The sequence below is a fragment of the Heteronotia binoei genome, chromosome 21, assembly GCF_032191835.1.
Source record: "Heteronotia binoei isolate CCM8104 ecotype False Entrance Well chromosome 21, APGP_CSIRO_Hbin_v1, whole genome shotgun sequence".
Classification (NCBI taxonomy): Eukaryota; Metazoa; Chordata; class Lepidosauria; order Squamata; family Gekkonidae; genus Heteronotia; species Heteronotia binoei.
Window position 1 is genome coordinate 115936403 of NC_083243.1, and position 17810 is coordinate 115954212.

At 40.0% G+C, this 17810-nt stretch overlaps 1 protein-coding gene and 1 non-coding gene across 3 annotated transcripts in view; one reads left to right on the forward strand and one right to left on the reverse strand.

Moving 5' to 3' along the window:
- Positions 1-17810, forward strand: part of SHANK2 (SH3 and multiple ankyrin repeat domains 2) — an 811137-nt gene that overhangs the window by 50893 nt on the left and 742434 nt on the right. For both annotated transcript variants that reach the window (XM_060263196.1, XM_060263197.1), the window contains exons 4-7: positions 6426-6497; positions 11204-11312; positions 11494-11645; positions 12599-12766. In XM_060263196.1, the coding sequence (XP_060119179.1) occupies positions 6426-6497; positions 11204-11312; positions 11494-11645; positions 12599-12766 (501 nt within the window). The remainder of the gene's footprint in view (positions 1-6425; positions 6498-11203; positions 11313-11493; positions 11646-12598; positions 12767-17810) is intronic.
- Positions 17010-17076, reverse strand: TRNAP-UGG (transfer RNA proline (anticodon UGG)). The gene has a single exon. It is a non-coding gene; the product is annotated as a tRNA-Pro (tRNA).

Consider the following 17810-nt stretch of genomic DNA (forward strand, 5'->3'; position numbering starts at 1 on the left):
CTAAACTTGGTTCCAGGTCCAGGCAGGGGATCCCCTAGTTTTGCAGGCTCCTTCCTGCCACCAGCCAGCTGGCTAGCAGGGGAAAGCCCCACCCCAACAGGCATGATGTGAATTTAGATCTCAGGCAAATTTAGAAGCTTGCAAGTGGCTTGTTTTTTGGAAGGTATGTGTGTGTTTGCCTTTAAATCTCAGCAAGACTGGAGCTACATGGGGACAGGGCGAACAGGCATTGCCATATGTGTGAAAGCAAGAGAGCACAGACCTTCTGTTAGTTTTGTATTCCTTTCAGAAGCTGTTTGTATAGTAAAAGGGATATTAAAGCATTAACTAGAACCTGATTTTGGGATAGATGAAACCCTCCCTAGACCTCTCTCTCCTTAAATTGGTTGAAATACAGCAGATTGTTACATTCAGCAACTCCGGTGAGTAAAGCTATCTCTACTGTTGCCCCAGGGAGATCACAAAACTGTGGGCATGTGAACTGTTTATTTTGGCTGCTTTGTGAGTGTGTGTGTTCATGATCATTTAGTTGACATGCAGCTGCTGGGGAACAAAAAAGGCAAAAAAGAGGATGAAGAATTAAAGACTATTCAGGGGAACTGTGCTGTTGTTTTATTTATTTATTTATTTGGAATGGGAAGGTCTCCAGGCTCCACCTCCAAAGTCTTCCAGCTCCACCCCCAAAGTCCCCAGATATTTCTTGAGTCGAATGCAACATGAGAAAAAGAGAGGAGGTTTGGCAGTACTGAATATTAGGTTATATCGTCAAGCAGCAGCACTAGTTTGGATATCAGAATGAATTATAAACCCAGATGAGAGGAATATTAAATTGGAAATAGCAGATATAAAGGAAGAAATTCACAACTACTTATGGATCAAGAAGTCATTAAAAGCTATTCAAAAACAAGATGACAATCATACAGTGAGAGATGGACTGCTGAGAATGTGGTTTCAATGCAAAAACAGAATAAGCCTACCTACTACAGCATTGATATCTCCAATCAATGTTTATGGCGAAGCAAGCACCCCAGGGGGGAAAATCATCACTTAACCTATGATGATAAGACATGGAAGAATAAAATCTTGGTAAGATATACGAAGTGAAAGAAAGAATGTTCAGTGGTTGACATATCATCAAATGGCATCAAAATACAGAATTAATAGCAAGAGGCCATCTAAGACGGAAAACAGCTTATGAACAATTGATCACATCTATTAGGAAAAATATATAAAATGCTATTGCAATATGAAACAGAAACAGAACAAATGAATCAATGGATGAAGAACTTTGAATAAGCCAGCAGGAAAACTTCTGGACAAAAGAAATCAAGTTTACTAAATCCCAAACCCTAAGGGAGAACAAGTATAAAATGTTTTTTAGATGGTACATTGCACCCAAAGAAACTGCAAAAGCTAACAACAGTTACAATGCCAGATGTTGGAAATGCAAGAGTATAGATTCAACATTCTATCACATGTGGTGGTTCTTCAACAAAGTCAAAAATATTGGATAAAGGTCCATAAAGAAATACAAAAGATATTAAAAGTTAACTTCCCAATGAATCAAAAAAATTGCTACAAAATATATTACTGTCTAATGTATCAAAAATCACAATGAACTATTTAAATACATGGTGACAGCAGCAAGAGTGGTATTTGCATCTAAATGGAAAGCTGAAATATGCCCAGAATTGATTGATTGGAAAAATAAGTTAACTTATTATATGACAATGGCAAAGCTAACTTCTTACTTGCACAACAGACCAGAATCCGAATTTCAAGAATTTTTTTCTGCATATATTGATCAAAATTAGATTGGAAAGCTTTAAAGATTAATATAAGAATAAAAAGTAAAGTCCAGAAGGATTAAGAAACTGAATTGAGCAACATAGGTTTAAAATGTTTATGATTACAATGACTTAAGGTCAGAAATGTTAGAATCGTTTGGAATGAAAATGTAATTGTATGTAGACCAGATCAAAACAAACAAAAGTAATTTATACTTAACAAAGTAAGAGCTGTTCAGTAACTTTATAGAAGGATGTTATTAGTTACAGTTTATTAGACAATATCGATGATTATAAATGAAGTTTTTTCTGTAATATTTATGCTTTTGCAGACCAAAATATGTTTATGTACAAAATGAAACTCTGCGGTATTTTTGTCTTATGTTACCCTTCTTAAAGTTTGCATTGTTTATATAAAATAAAAAAAACCCCATACTATCCAACTATTTCCTGAGCTGGACCTAGCAACCCTATTCTTTTCATAAGGTTATGCCTGGTCTCTGTTCTGAGTACTAGGGTTGCCAAGTACTAGGGTTGCCAACTCTGCGGCAGTGGACTCTTCTCTCTTGTGCTTCTTGTGCACCTGGAAGTGACATCATTGTGCAGAGCATGTTGCCCCACGTGGCACTAGGATTTGTGGTAAAAACTCCATAGAATTTTACCGCAAATCCTAGAGCATCCCTGGTGCAACATGCTTGGCACGATAACATATCTTCCAGGTGATGTCATTGCGCAGGGCATGTCACATGGCGGAAGGGCTTTTGGGGGGCGGGGCTCCCCCGGCAGCTTGCTCCATGCTGGTGGGTTGGGACCCCCCACACCGGGGGATCCCCTGCCTCCAGTGGGAGCTTGGCAACCCTACCGAGTACTCATAAGCCAGGCCAAGTTTACAAAACTTTCCCAGGTCAGAACTGTTTATAGAGCTGGGCCTGGGAAATCAATAATTGCAGAGGCCCTAAAAATTGTTTTTCACAAGTGCCTGCTTTTCCCAGCTTCACAAAGTTCTAGTCTGGGGAAGGCTAAGAAGTAGAAATACACTCTTCTGGGCTTATACAATTTCACAAGGATATCTGGAAATGTTTTGGAGGTATGTATACCTAATATTAGAGTTTGTTCATATGTTTCACTTTATTTATAGTAACTGTATTGTTTAGTAATACTTGATAACTGACTGGTAATGATTTCTGAGTATCAATACCTATCAAATCTTGCTATCAGTTTGTTGGAATTATATATCTAAAGTTGGTGAATGAACATATGGCTTAATTTAAAACAAAACCAGCTTGCTTTTTTCTATCCACTTAAAACTCTGACATCTGGATAAAAGTTACCTACTTGAACAAGGCCATCCAGTGAAACTGTAGTAGGCTGATCTTGCAGTCCTATAAGGACTTACTTCAGTCTAAGACTATTGATTTCAATAGATTTAGCCTTGAGTAACCTGTGTAGGATTGCACTATGAGAATTCTGTCTTCCTGCTTCTTTTCCCTCCTAAGTCAGATAGTAATGTTTTATTTCTAAACCAGCTTCCTTGTGATCCCTCACCAACAAATATACATAAAGTGTAGCTGGAGATTTTTCAGTATAAAGATTGTATCATTGCATATACATTGCTAAGAAAAGGAACACTAGTTTACAAACAACCCCCCCTCCCCCTATTATATTTGTATGGAACTGGGCTATATCCCAGACCCCTCTAGCCACGTTAAATGCCTTAGAGAAGACACTCCTTGCTCTGTTACTTTCATTTTCTTTACTGTTTTTCCTTTTTGTTGTTTGCTGATGCTGTAGCTGTCAAATATATTTCAGATAGATCTGTTAGACTTCAACAGCAATCTTCTACAATGCTGCATGATGTTCAGGGATGCAAATTCCGGACTTTCAAAAAAGACAAGAAAGGGAATTTAAGTCACTGTGAGAGGTAGAGAGCTAGGGAAGGAAACAAACATTCAGTCTGTGATACAGGAGGGAAATGGTTTAGACTGAAAAGAAATAAACAGCCCATGGAAATAGCAATTGAAAATCCAGTGTGCTCTAGCAAAATATTGCATCATAACAGCCCCAAGATCTGTTATTCTAAGAGGTGCTTCAAAAAGAAAATATTTCATACTACTTCTGTTATTCAAAAGAGTATGAGGAATAGTAATAGGACCTTTTAAATAGTAGGGCAGATTCTTGGATAGTCTAAGTGCTCCTTCCCTATAACCTATCAACATTTTTCTATAGGGCTGCTTCTAGGAATAAATTGTTCACAGCTAACCAGTTAGGGTGCCTGGAGGGAATGCCCAGGCAGAAACTTCCCTCCTAGCATCATGGTTCCAGTCCTCCATGGGACTTGAGATAAATATGAGTAGGGAGTGAAGGCAGTGAGACTCTTAAAAAGTAAAAAGGAAAATGTGGCAAGCCTAGTTCCCTCCTATCCCCAGGTACTTAAATACATATCTTTTAAAGGATAAATATATTGCTCAGAAGAGTCTTTCTTTTCTTCATCCATATATGGAAGTTTTTGAATAACATTTAGTAAACACAGGTCTATTTTTGTCTTGGGTCACAATGTATAATTACTAGTTTGGAGGAAATTGTAGCATGTTGAGAGCATGTGCAGTAGCTGCAGCAGAATTTTAATGAGGAAATCTGTAAAAAATAAGGTTATTTTTAAAAGAGGAATGAGAGAAGCGTAGAATTGTACTGTTTTCAAATTTCAGATATAATTATGGTAACTGATATACCACACTTCAGAGAGGTACTGCAGGTGTACTTTGAAGTATTTCTATGCTTTGACTAGATGATCACAGAGAAAGAGAAGGAGGGTGATGGTGGAAATAGTCACTTGTAACCCAACCTCTCATTCATCTCTGCTGAAGGAGCTGACTGTTCCCTTGTGGACAGCACTAGGTTAATTTTCTGTGACATCACATACATGGTCGGCGCGTAGGAGTAGGCAAGGTAGGTGGCCACCTGGGCCACCACCTTGCCTACAGGGTGGTGCTGGGTGCCCCCTTTACCTGCCCTGCTGCTCTCAGCTTCCCAGGTTGCAGACCCCGGAAGCTGAGAGCAGCAGGATGGTGCACCAGCATGTGCTTTCCTCCAAGCCCGGTTTCCTAGCCGGGCTTAGAGGAGAGTGGCCTCATTCTGAGGCTGCCTCCTTTTGCAGGGGATAGAGTACAATCTGAGAGAGGTCACTATAATGGATAACACAACAAAAAAATGCAAGCTAGTGACCAATTTACTTAGAAGTATATAGAAATCAGTCCAAATGTCCAAAACATGTATATTCAAGTCCCAAAGTAGTGTGGTGACAAGCCAATCGATTAAGTACTTGTTTCTTTCCAGTCTTCATCAGACCTGGGACCACTAACAAAAGAAAATATTATACAAAAATATCAGAAGGACATTCGGACACCACCAACCCTCTTCCAGTGAAAAAGTATATCATACTTACATATTGATTCAATTATCTGGATTTTTTACACAATTTTCAAAAAAGAGGGACGTGGAGCATCTCCAGCATCAATTTCACCTCGGCTACAGCTCAGTATGTGGCTTCTTGTGCACCCTAATGGTGCAACTTACATGTTTAAAAAGGCAAACATCTCATTTACAGCTGCCATTACACAAACCTCTTAAAGGTAAAGTAACATATTTCTAATGCAGCATGCTAAAAGACACAAACACCATAAACTATATCACAGCAGATACAACATACAAAATATTCCATACAAAGAATGTCAAATCCCATAATTTATACAAAATTATGTTATCACACAGGCAAATTATGCACAGCACTTATAATGTTATAAAGAAGACCATTCATAAAAAACATGTCAAATCATTGGTCATATTCAGTCCATATGGAGAAATGCAATTCAACTGGTGTATCCAGTATGCCTCTTTTTGCAGCAGGATCTTGTGCATGTCTTCATTTCTATCTGTTTGTTCATATTTGTAAAAGGTGAAAAAACAAAAATCTTCACAGTCATGATTCTTTTGCATAAAATGGCTGACAATAGGAGCTTCAATCACATGGTTCCTAAGTCTGCTCCTGTGTTCCAGACGTACGCTAAGAGCTCGAGTAGTGCTGCCAACATACCGTAGGCCACACCCACAGATGATCAAATACACAACACAGCGGGTAAATGTGATATTTGCCTTTTTAAACATGTTTTAAACTGTTTGGTCCAGTTAGTGTACAATCTTTTCTACATGGTCCACTGGAACTGAGGGACAAAGAATTGCAGATAGAAACTGAACCTATTTGGTGTAAATTTTCCTGTGCTGATGTAGTGCTGCTATATATTTTGGCTTGGTGACTATACCCAAGCTTTTTTCATACACAAGACTCTAATGAAGAGCTCTGTAGAGCTTGAAAGTCTAAATATATTCTGCAACAGAAGTCCATAAAAGAGACAATCAAATAGCAATGAACTGCTATTAAAACATTCTGATTTTAATAGGAGGTTAGCATGCACATCCATGTTATCAGAAGCTCATAAGCAGGGATCTTAGTATTTTATTATGTGAACTCCATCTCAAAACACTGAATGATTTACTGATAGCTTTGTGCCGCCATAACATTTTTTCCCAAAAAACTATTTGTACTGCGAAGAATGGCATTTAAATTCTCTCTTATCTTTTCAGTTTAGGTACAAGAAAAGAGTATATAGGCCATTTAATCTTGATGAAAAGCAGCTAGCCAAGCTACATACCAAGGTACACCCAGTTCTGTAGAAAAAATGCATAGTATTTAATGTGTTAAAATAGTAGAAAATGTTGTAGTCTCAAATGTAATCGCTGACCTTTCATTAAAACCTTTTGATTTTAATAACGTGCCAAAAATAAAATGAAGATCACCACCTGCATATTAATGAAATATGATCCTATGTACACCTATTTATTTGGCTGCTCTGAAGTTAGACAGAAAAATAAGCTAGTATAATAAATTATGCACAAGGGTTTTCAAAGGTTTGGGCCTTTGTTCAGACAATATTGTCTCTCTGGAGTTGTACCTAGAAAGAAATCCAGAGCCTGTTTGATATTTCTGTGCTCATCCTGGCCTCTTTTTTTCCGTTTTGAGAAAAATTGAACTTGGGAATCCTGCATTTATTTGGATTTCCTTTATTCTTTGAGAAAATCCTGTTTTCTAAAACTTTGGGCCTGGGTGATGAAATTTGCAATGTGCTTCCTATCTGTTCCTGGTTATAGACCTGGAAAGAAATATTTTATGGACCTCTATGCAGAGCTTTTTTTGTAGCAGGAAGCTCCTTTGCATATTAGGCCACACACCCCAATGTAGCCATTCCTTCTGGAGTGTACAGTAGGCCCTGTACTAAGAGCCCTGTAAGCTCTTGGAGGATTGGCTACATCAGGGATGTGTGACCTAATAAACAAAGGAGTTCCTGCTACAAAAAAAGCCCTGCCTCTATGTAAGCATGATTTATTCTTTGCCCATCTTTGCATGAGGAGGAGGGATTTTGCCTTGAACTTGAACGGGGGTGTACGACAACATCTCATATAGTTTGCTTGAAGACACTGAAGCCTTTGGACTGATCCAAACACTCCTCAGTCCCCTTCTACATATACAGGTACTCCCCATCCATCCATCCATCCATAGAACAATGCAGGTATGAGCTGGTTTCTGAGGGCTGAGTGGGATATTTTTTTTTTTTGCCTCCCAGTGAGAGTTTCCATTACAGAAGAAGAAGAAGAATTGCAGATTTATACCCCGCCCTTCTCTCTGAATCAGAGACTCAGAGCGGCTTACAATCTCCTTTATTTTCTCCCCCCACAACAGACACCCTGTGAGGTGGGTGGGGCTGAGAGGACAATCACAGCAGCTGCCCGTTCAAGAACAACCTCTGTGATAGCTATGGCTAACCCAAAGCCATTCCAGCAGGTACAAGTGGAGGAGTGGGGAATCAAACCCGGTCCTCCCAGATAAGAGTCCGCACACTTAACCACTACATGAAACTGGCTTTCCAGTTTGTGGTCTAAAGTAACTTAAGACTTTGAATTTTTTTTAAAAAAATATGGTCCTTTTACTAAAACTTGAATGTTCTTTGTTTCTGGGTTAATCCAAAGGAGCATGTCTCTCTTTGAGAGACTGGGATCCAGATGCACCAAGTATATGGGAAAGGGCAGAATATAAATCTACTAAATAAATAAATAAAATACATAGACGGAACATACAGTGTGCCATCATAGTAGTTAAGCAGAGGTATTAAGACTACTGGATAATGACTAGCACATTTACAAATATTGCTTTGTTTTAGGTTTCTAAACCAGGGTTTCCCAAACTTTTCTTTCCTGTGGCCTGGTTATTTTTACACTTCTCCTTTATGGCCCACTAAAATTTGGGGGTGGAGTCAGGAGACTTTGGGGGTGGAGCTGGGAGACAGAAATTATGTAATTTTCTCTGGTGTCAAGGACCAAGTGATGTCACTCTTGGGGCACAATGAACCAAAACTCCACCTTTTCCTGTGATGTCACTTCCAGGCACTCCTCCAAAACTGTCTCTTCTTTGGAAGTAAATTCATTTTCAGAATAATCTCTCTGAAACTCATGCTGAGCCAAAATGGGGTGGAAAGTGGGCAGTCCTCTCTTTTCTCCCCCACACCTGCATGCACCTGTTTGTGTATTCTTCTCCAGCTTGCAAGCACTCCTAATGCCCATGTTCAATTGCCTGCATCACCTACACATCTCTTCCTCAACAGCACTGGCCAGAGTATGCAGTTGCCATTATCATCAGGAATGCCAGCACTGTGTACCAGCCACTCTGGGCCCCGGCAGCTGCTCTACCTCAAAATATGCTGACACATTTAGTAGACCTTTCCTTCAGCTGCTACTACTGGAACCCTGCCTCAAGCTACAACCAAGCTTGCTTGGTTTCAAGAAAATCTTTCGACAGTTATTTTCCATACTTTTCTTTGGTTGAAACACTGGAAAATTTCTGTGAAAGGTAGCAGAGAATTGTACTGCAATTAATGAATTAATTTCAAGTTATATGAAGTTCATACAAGCTTTTCTGCAGTTATCCCAAAAAAGATATTTATGAGGGGCTTGCAGCTTTTTACTGGCTGTGTTTTCCATGCCTTTAAAAGCAACCTGTTGTGCAGATACTTAGCCAGTGAACTACTTTCATCCTTTTTAATATCTACAGGAAGAGTTTAATTTTGGTGTCAGACAGCTGTTAAAAGCAGGACCAGTAAAATGGTGCCAAGTTTATAGTACCATCTCTTCCAGTGCTGTTGAGATATACCACAGTAATCTTCAATAATCTCTTTCTGCCCCACACCTCTTACTCTCACTCACACAGGAATCTCATAGAAGGTCACCTGGCTACAACTGGGGGTGCCAACATTTCATTTGCAGAGCTCCTATGTCTGCAACAATAGTATGATGAACAGAAAAGTTTCATCCAGCAACAATGGAAGGAAAGAAAGAAAGAGAAAGGGAAAGAATGAAATTGAAGGAAAGGAAAAGGAAGACATAAAAAGAAAGAACATAAACATAAGAGGAGCCATGTTGGATCAGGCCAGTGGACTATCCAGTCCAAAATTCCCTCATACAATGCCCAAAAAGCACCAGAATGTCCACCAGTGGGGCCAAGACACTAGAAGCCCCCCCACTGTTGCTTCCCCCCCCTTCCAGCACCAAGAATACAGACAGAGCATCACTTGCAGAGAAAGGAAGGAAGGAAGGAAGGAAGGAAGGAAGGAAGGAAGGAAGGAAGGAAGGAAGGAAGGAAGGAAGGAAGGAAGGGAGGGAGGGAGGGAGGGGTGGCCAAAGGCAAAAAAAAAGCCTTCCTCACTATCAGATGACCCCAGGGGTCATTTGGTAAAAAAAAAAAAAACAGTTACTGGACTGCCCACTCCCCGCCCCTCCCAGCTGAAAAAAACACACATACCCTTCTTTGCCGCCCAGGGGAAATCTCCCCAAAAGAACATACTGAAAGGCACATGAAAGCTCACACCTTGAATAACACTTCATGGGTCTATAGTGCCAATGGATGCCAGCTTTTCTCTCAAATACTGGGAGCAGGGGAGAAGGAAGGAGAGGCAGCCCAGCTCCTCTCTGCACAATACAGAGATGGGGCAGGGCTAGGTTTGGCTTTTCTTGTGACCCAGTAGTGAGGCTTCTGTGGCCTGGTACCAGGTCACAACCCTGCAAATGGGAAATGCTGATCTAAACAATAAACTGCTTAGAACTGCAACATTACTGTAGCCTGAGATCACTGATTTTCTTGGCATTAGATTGGCGTATGGGAGGGAAGGCAGTTTAGTATAGCCCAGTCTTATCAGATCTCAGAAGCTAAGTAGGGCCTGGATTTAGTTGGAAACCACCAAGGAAAACTCTGCAGAGAAAAGCAATGGCAAACAACCTCACTTGCCTTGAAAGCCGCTTCCTGGGATCACCATAAGTCAATTGTGACTTTATGGCACTTACCTATGTAAACTGGAGTAAGTTTTTTCCAGTCACAAATGTCTGGCTAGTTTGAGTTGCTACTGAAAAGTGTGAAAACCACCAAGAAAGACTTGGTTTAAACGAGAGGTGGAAAACCAAAAGGAGAACATGAATTCATTTCAATTACATATATTTTCAGTAGGAAAGAGGGAACCAAGAAATTGAGCAAGTGGCTTCCCAGGAAAGATATGCTTTCTCCTCACAGTCTGTGTTATATGCTAGTCTGTGTTATATTCTACCTGTACCTTAGGAGAAGGGGCCTCCCTTCACATTCCCAACCATCTCTCTGCTTTAGATAGCAGGGGTGTGTGAAATCAGAAAGGTGCTAGCAGTACAGAAGTGCTGGAGATGACAGTTCTAAACATGGGGCTGTGAGAAAGCAAAAAACAATCATTTGAGGGACCAGATCACATTTTTGTTTGTATGTTTTAAAATAATAGTAATACTAGTAACACTAAATTTGTGTAGGGGCAGGTGCACAGATATATGATTTTCAAATAATTTAGCTCCACAAAATTCTGCATCTTTATGATACATTCTGCCATCCTTTAAGACTTAATATATATATTCCTTAATAATGCATCAGGATCTGATTTTATTTGGTTGTAAGTGGGCTTGTTTTGTTTAAAGATACTTTAGGTGTGTGCTCTGTGCACATGTGTGTGAAAGTGTGTACACTGAATGTGTGGTGCAAGACAGGGATTATATAACTACCACAGTTTACAAATATGTATTTGCTGAAATATAAATAAGAGGTATACATGTATTTGTCTACTTGAAAAATGCAATCCAAATGTTCATGAGGTGGTAACTGACAGTTTAAGAAGTGTTAAATCCCAGTCTCCCCACTGTGTGTTCAGTATACATGGTTTCATGCCTTCGGATACATACCAGTTTCACATTTTGCCTGAAATGTATACTTTATAGTAATAAAATATCTTGAATGATTTTTGTAGGCTAATCTGAGAAAATTTATGGACCATGTTCACCACCTCTCTATTGAAAAAATAACAAAGATGCTGGACCGAGGACTTGATCCTAACTATCATGACTTAGAAAGTGGAGGTATGAAACAAGTATTAGAAACAAAATGTACACATCTTCATTAACTCTAATACAAGAAATTCCTAGTGAGTGAAGAGTTTGGATCTGATTTTAAAAATCTGTTTATGTACATAACATGGTGCCATCAGTTAAAATATGGATTATCTAATTAATTATTTCTTCTAATTCTTGTCTGGTTTAGAAACCCCACTGACTTTGGCAGCTCAGCTTAGCAATGCTGTTGAAGTGATCAAAGCTCTAAAAAATGGAGGAGCTCATTTAGATTACAGAGCCAAAGATGGCATGACAGCATTACACAAGGCAGCCAGAGCCAAAAACCAAGTAACTCTGAAGGTAAGTTCTTTTAGAGTTGTATTGTATGTTCCTCTTTATAGAACAGGGGATGAAGAAAATGCTCAGTATTTATTATCATAACCCACAATGGATGTTTTAATTTATATGTTTCTATTTTTGGCTTTTAATTTGGAGGACCAGCTTTTGACAAAACGACTGTTTTGGTGGGGGGAAGTGAAACTTTACTTTGTTAACTTTCTGGAGGAAGTGAAAAGAATGCAAGAACTGTTTATTTGAAAATGAACAGGGCTTTTTTTTAAGAGGAAAAGCCCAGCAGTGGCTCTTTTGCATATTAGGTCACACCCCCTTTTTGTAGGCTAATCACCCATTCAGTAGGTTACTTTCCACATATTGACACAAAAGAGTACAGCCATCAGCTGCATTTCATGGGTGTGTGTTCTCACACAGCCCAATGAGAGTCTTTGTTTCCGCCTCCCCAAACATGGCCAGAAAGAGAGAGCCATATGTGGCAGAGCGGGCAGCTTCTCCCGGGTAGGGTGACCAGACCGTCCCAGTCTTCCGGGAAAGTCCCGGTTCTGGCCCCCAATTCCCGGCTCCCGGGCTGGCTATACCGGGGCCATTAGAAGTCCCGGTATAGCCAGCGGGGAGCTGGCGGGCCGCGCGCGCGGGCGGGGAAGGCGGCGAGTGAGGGAGCCAGCGTCCCTGCGCGTGTGCATGGCGGTGTGCGCACGCGCAGGGATGCTGGCTCCCTCACTCGCTGCCTTCCCCGCCCGCGCACGGGGCCCGGCGGCGGTGGCGGAGGCCGGGGAGGCCGCGGAGAGGCCGCCGCTGGTCCCTGGAGGCCCTCCAGAGACCTCCAGAGACCAGCGGAGGCCGCGGAGAGGCCGGCGCTGGTCCCTGGAGGCCCTCCAGAGACCAATGGAGGCCACGGAGAGGGGTTTTTTTTGCACATCCCTATCTATACATTCTTCAAAATTTATCTTTACTTACAGACTTTGTTGGAACTTGGAGCATCTCCAAACTACAAAGACAGCTGTGGTCTGACCCCATTGTATCACACTGCTGTGGTTGGAGGAGATCCTTATTGTTGCGAGTTGTTACTTCATGAACATGCTATTGTTGGATGCAAAGATGAAAATGGTTGGCAAGAGATTCACCAGGTAGGAAAGATTTTTGATGCCTTAAAATTGGTGCATAGTTGTATTCAAACATTAAGAACATACCTCTATTTGTGATAAGTATATACCCGGGTCATGCTAATGTCCATACATGCCCTCATTAATCAACCATCTTCATAAGGCATGCAGAGATTGAAGAGGGAACTCTTCAACGAATTCTAATTCAGATTTGGGTTTCTGGACAACAGGAATTCATTCAGTGACAAAATAAATATGTTATAATAGAATATAGAATAAAAAAAATCAGAAATACCTCCCCACCCCCCACATAGATCCCCTGCTCTATGCCCAGAAGATGGCAAAATCCTCCAGGATCCCTTGCCAAACTGGCCTGGAGAGAAATTGTTGACTGACCTCAAAGTGGCAATCAGCATTTCCCTGGGTATGTAAGAAAGGGCCACAAGAACTAAGCACTGATGCAACCCTTCCTGCCCTCCTTCTCATGATCTGCCTAATTCACAGAATCAGCATTACTGTCAATGGCCATTTAGCCTCTGCTTAAAAACCTCCAAGGAAGGAGAGCCCACCACCTCCCGAGGAAGCGTATTCCACGAAGGAACTGCTCTGTCAGGAAGTTCTTCCTAATGTTTAGCCAGAAACTCTTGATTTAATTTCAATCTGTTAATTCTGGTCTGACCTTCTGGGGCAACAGAAAACAATTCTGCATCCTCTATATGATAGCCCTTCAAGTACTTGAAGATGGTGATCATATCACTTCTCAGTCGTTTGCTATACTCAGCTCCTTCAACCTTTCCTCATAGAACTTGGTCTCCAGACACCTCATCATCTTTGTTGCCATCCTCTGGATATGTTGCAGCTTGTCTATTTCTTAAATTGTGGTGCCCAAACAATTTACTGAACAAAATACTGTGAGGTCTAACCTTCATCATACTGCTGTGGCCACATAGGAGAAAGTAATGTAAAAAGTATGATGGGAGTAAGGTTTTATTATGGCAATTATAATTCAAGAAGCATTTTAATTTTTAAAATTTTATTCCATTTTTAGTCCTCCCTTCCCATAGAACAGGCTCAGGGCAGGTTACATCATAAAATACAATCAACAGTTAAAACCAATTAAAATATATAAAATCTAAAATTACAGAATAACAATAGAGACTAAAATGGTAAATTCTGTCTCACAAACACGGTCTATTGTCCAGGTCTGGCAGATTCTACAGCACTGAAATGGAATACAAGAGGGGAGACCAGTAACAAGTGACGTCCACTGCCTCAGCTGAAAGCCTGGCGAAAGAGCTCTGTTTTACAGCCCTTTAAGGAAGATGCTGAGCTGATATAATTTAGTACACCTTCTGGTGATGTCAGAAGTGTGTGGCATATGCAAATGAGTTATGCAAATGAATTGCACTAATGCGCTCCAGCACCTCTTTTTCTACAAAATGACCCCTGGTTTTGGCCATTGTGTGAAACAGAGTGTTGGATTTGATGGGCCACTGGCTGGATCCCACATGGCTTCTCTTATGCTCTTATGGTCTTATTTTCCTCACTGCAAACTGTGATTCTGAACTGCAATTACATGTTTAAACGGTTTAACCCTGATTTTGAATGTGTGGAAAAAATAAACTCCAGTTTGTCCAGGTACCTGCATTTGGACATCATGACTCAAGCAGAAAGCTATATCAATTAGGGCAGGTGTGTGTCAAACTCACTTGTCATGAGGGCCTGTTATGACATAAATGGGACTTTGCCAGGCAACATGTTTCATAAAATGCAATGCCAGGCAGTGTGGACATATACTTTATAAAGGACCCAGACAAACATAATAAAAAGATACTATTTTTAAACTTAAAATACAAACATGCTTAAAACGATAACATTCTTGTTATGTTTTGTTTGTTCAGTAGTCATTGATAACTGACACCTCCCAACCCCTCCCCCTCCTTAAAAGATGCCTGCCTAAAATGGAAAGGCTGGGGAATAGTAGGATCTGGCAATGCAATTTTTAAAACAAAACTTCAAGAAAAGCACAAGCACCACAGCAGAAACTAAAAATATACAATGCTCTGAGCCTATGAAAATATGAAATGGCTGGGCATTGCAAGCTTTCCTGCCCCCCCCCCCCCCCAGTCTACTCAGAGTGACTGTAGTTTCCAGGGTTTCAGAGATTTTTATAGGTTGGTTTGAGATAATAATTTTGGTTGTCTACATCAGCATGTGTTCTGCCATATTAAGAGGGTGTATGTTTTAAAACCATTATTCCTCTGCAAAACTGGAGTTCCTTGAGTTTTTAGAACTCTATATTTCTAACTGTGGTTGGGCCTTAACTCACCCTGTCCTGGCCCTTAAAAGATACCTGCCTAAAATGGAGAGGTGGGGGGAATAGTGGGATTTGGCAGTGTAATTTTTTTTAAAAAAAAATAGAACATCAAGGAAAAGTACAAAGATCACAGCAGAAACTAAAAATATAAACCAAAAAAATATAAAATGCTCTGAGCCTAGGAAGACATGAAATGGCTAGGCACTGAAAGCTTCTCCCATCCACCTTCGTGGTCTACCAGTTTCAGAGCCAGTTTGGTGTAGTAGTTAAGTGTGGGGACTCTTATCTGGGAGAACCAGGTTTGATTCCCCACTCCTCCACATGCACCTACTGAGGTGACCGTGAGTCAGTTACAAGTTCTCACAGAGCTGTTCTGCTCAACAGCAGTTCTGGGAGAGCTCTCTCAGCTCCACTTACCTCACAGGGTGTTTGTTGTGAGGAGGGGAAGGAAAAAGAGATTGTAAGCTGCTCTGAGACTCCTTCAGATAGTAAAGGGTGGGATATAAACCCAGTCTGCTCCTCCTCCTCTTCTTCTCAGAGTGTCCGTGGTTCTCCAGGTGCAATGTTCTCCTTTGACTTTGGCTGTGTGTTCTCAGGTTAGAGTACTCCTTCAGGAACCTGTCCTCAGGTCCATTCAGCAGAGACAAGCTGGCTCAAAAAACCAGCCATTTACAAGGAGACAGCTGAAGCTGTTGATTTTTGGAGTTAACATACAAAACTGGAACTGAAACACACACTCCATCCATTAGGACCAAACTAAATAATATAGATATTGGGAGGGGGGAGCAGACTGTTCCATTACATACAAAAAGTTGCAAAGAAAATGTTGAATGGATTTTCCATTAAGGTCTCTGGGCACAGACAAACTACTCTGAAGATGGAAAATCCACTCCACATTTTCTTTGCAACTTTTTTCTCTGTTTCAATGGAGCCCAGAGGAAAAGCCAGTGACAACAAAGGCAGACCTGTCCTCTGCTTCCTGCAGCTTGATCTTGAAAGGGTAAGGACACACAGGGAATGGAGTGGAAAGAAGACAGCTGTGGGACTGATTAAAGCCCTTGGCAGGCCAGTTCTGGCCCACAAGCTGTGAGCTTGAAACCTCTGAATGAGGACATTTTGTGTTTCTTTTAATGAATGTTGAAATACATTTTCAGCTATATTCTCTGTGTTAACATACATTTTGTTTTCTATCCTAATATCAAGATTAAATAGAATAAGTAATTATTATATATCATTAATCAGCAATCAGGTTTTATTCCTTTATATAATATGACAGATAACATCAGAAAATCATTAAATATTACATATTATTGGGAAAAAAAGAAGATAAGGGGTACCTGTATTTTATCGCTTGATGTAGAAAAAGCATTTGATACAGTTGAGGTACAATATTTACAGTAACTTTTGGACTTTATGAAATTTGGTCTTCAATTCCAGAATGTGATTAATCTCCTTACTCCTCGTCAACAGCTATTTTGAGAATTAATGGGGCAAACTCACAGGGAATTTATCTGACAAGGAGCAGCCGGCAGGGGCATCCCCTTTCACTTCTACTGTTCATCTAAGCAGTTGAACCCTTAGCAAACTTCATCAGGAATAAACCTTCTAACCTGAGAATTGTAATAAAAAAATCAACATTATAAAATAAGTTTATTTGCTGAAGATATGGTTTTGTATCTGACCTACCCTCAAACTTATCTTTCAATAGTTAACTTAGACTTATCTGAATCTGGCATAGTTGTAGGACTTCAAATTAACCATAGTAAATCTAATTTATATCCCATTTATATGTCTGATGAATGTCAAAATCATGAACAAGAACATATGGAGCTGCCTTAGACTGAATCAGACCTTTGGTCCATCAAAGTCAGTATTGTCTACTCAAACTGGCAGCGGCTCTGCAGGGTCTCAAGCTGAGGTTTTTCACACCTATTTGCCTGGACCCTTTTTTGGAGATGCCAGGGATTGAACCTGGGACCTTCTGCTTCCAAAGCAGATGCTCTACCACTGAGCCACCGTCCCTCCCCAATCAAATTAAAGAAAAATTAAAGAAATCAAATTAAAGAAAAATACCATTATAATTTGATTACATCTTCTTGGAAGTATCTGGGGATTAGTGTACTTTTGGATTTGAAAGATTTTTTGGAGGCAAATCAAAATCTATATAGCAGTTCTTAATGTAATGGGATGTGCAACATTTAACTTTAATTGAAGGAGTAAACATTTATTTATTTTATTTATTTATTCTATGACTTGTATCCCACCCTTCCCATAAAAATGGCTCAGGGCGGCTCACAGCAAACAATAAAACAGAGTTTAAATTAACATTACATATATAAACATTTTTTAAAAAAACATAGTTAAAATGCTCATTTTACTGAAGTTAATATTTTATATAAGGACTGTCCCAATTCATATTCCATTGGATTTACTTTAAAAATGGCAAAGGAATTCAAAAGGATTTGTCTGGCAATATAAAAAGCCTAGAATTAGTTTTTTCACACTATGCAAACCAATTAAGGAAGGAGGTTTAGCCATGCCAGATCTATATTTAAATTATGAAGCAATTATTTTAAGCAACTTAGTAAAACAATATAGGCAACATATCAGGCAGAATAGAAGTATATTGAAGAGAACACTTTCGACCCATACACATTTCATGAATTATTTTATGATTCTGTAATAAGCATAACTGTAATAAGCAAACTAAAAATATAGCTGCAGATCTTTTTTTGGAGGCTACTTTGAAGG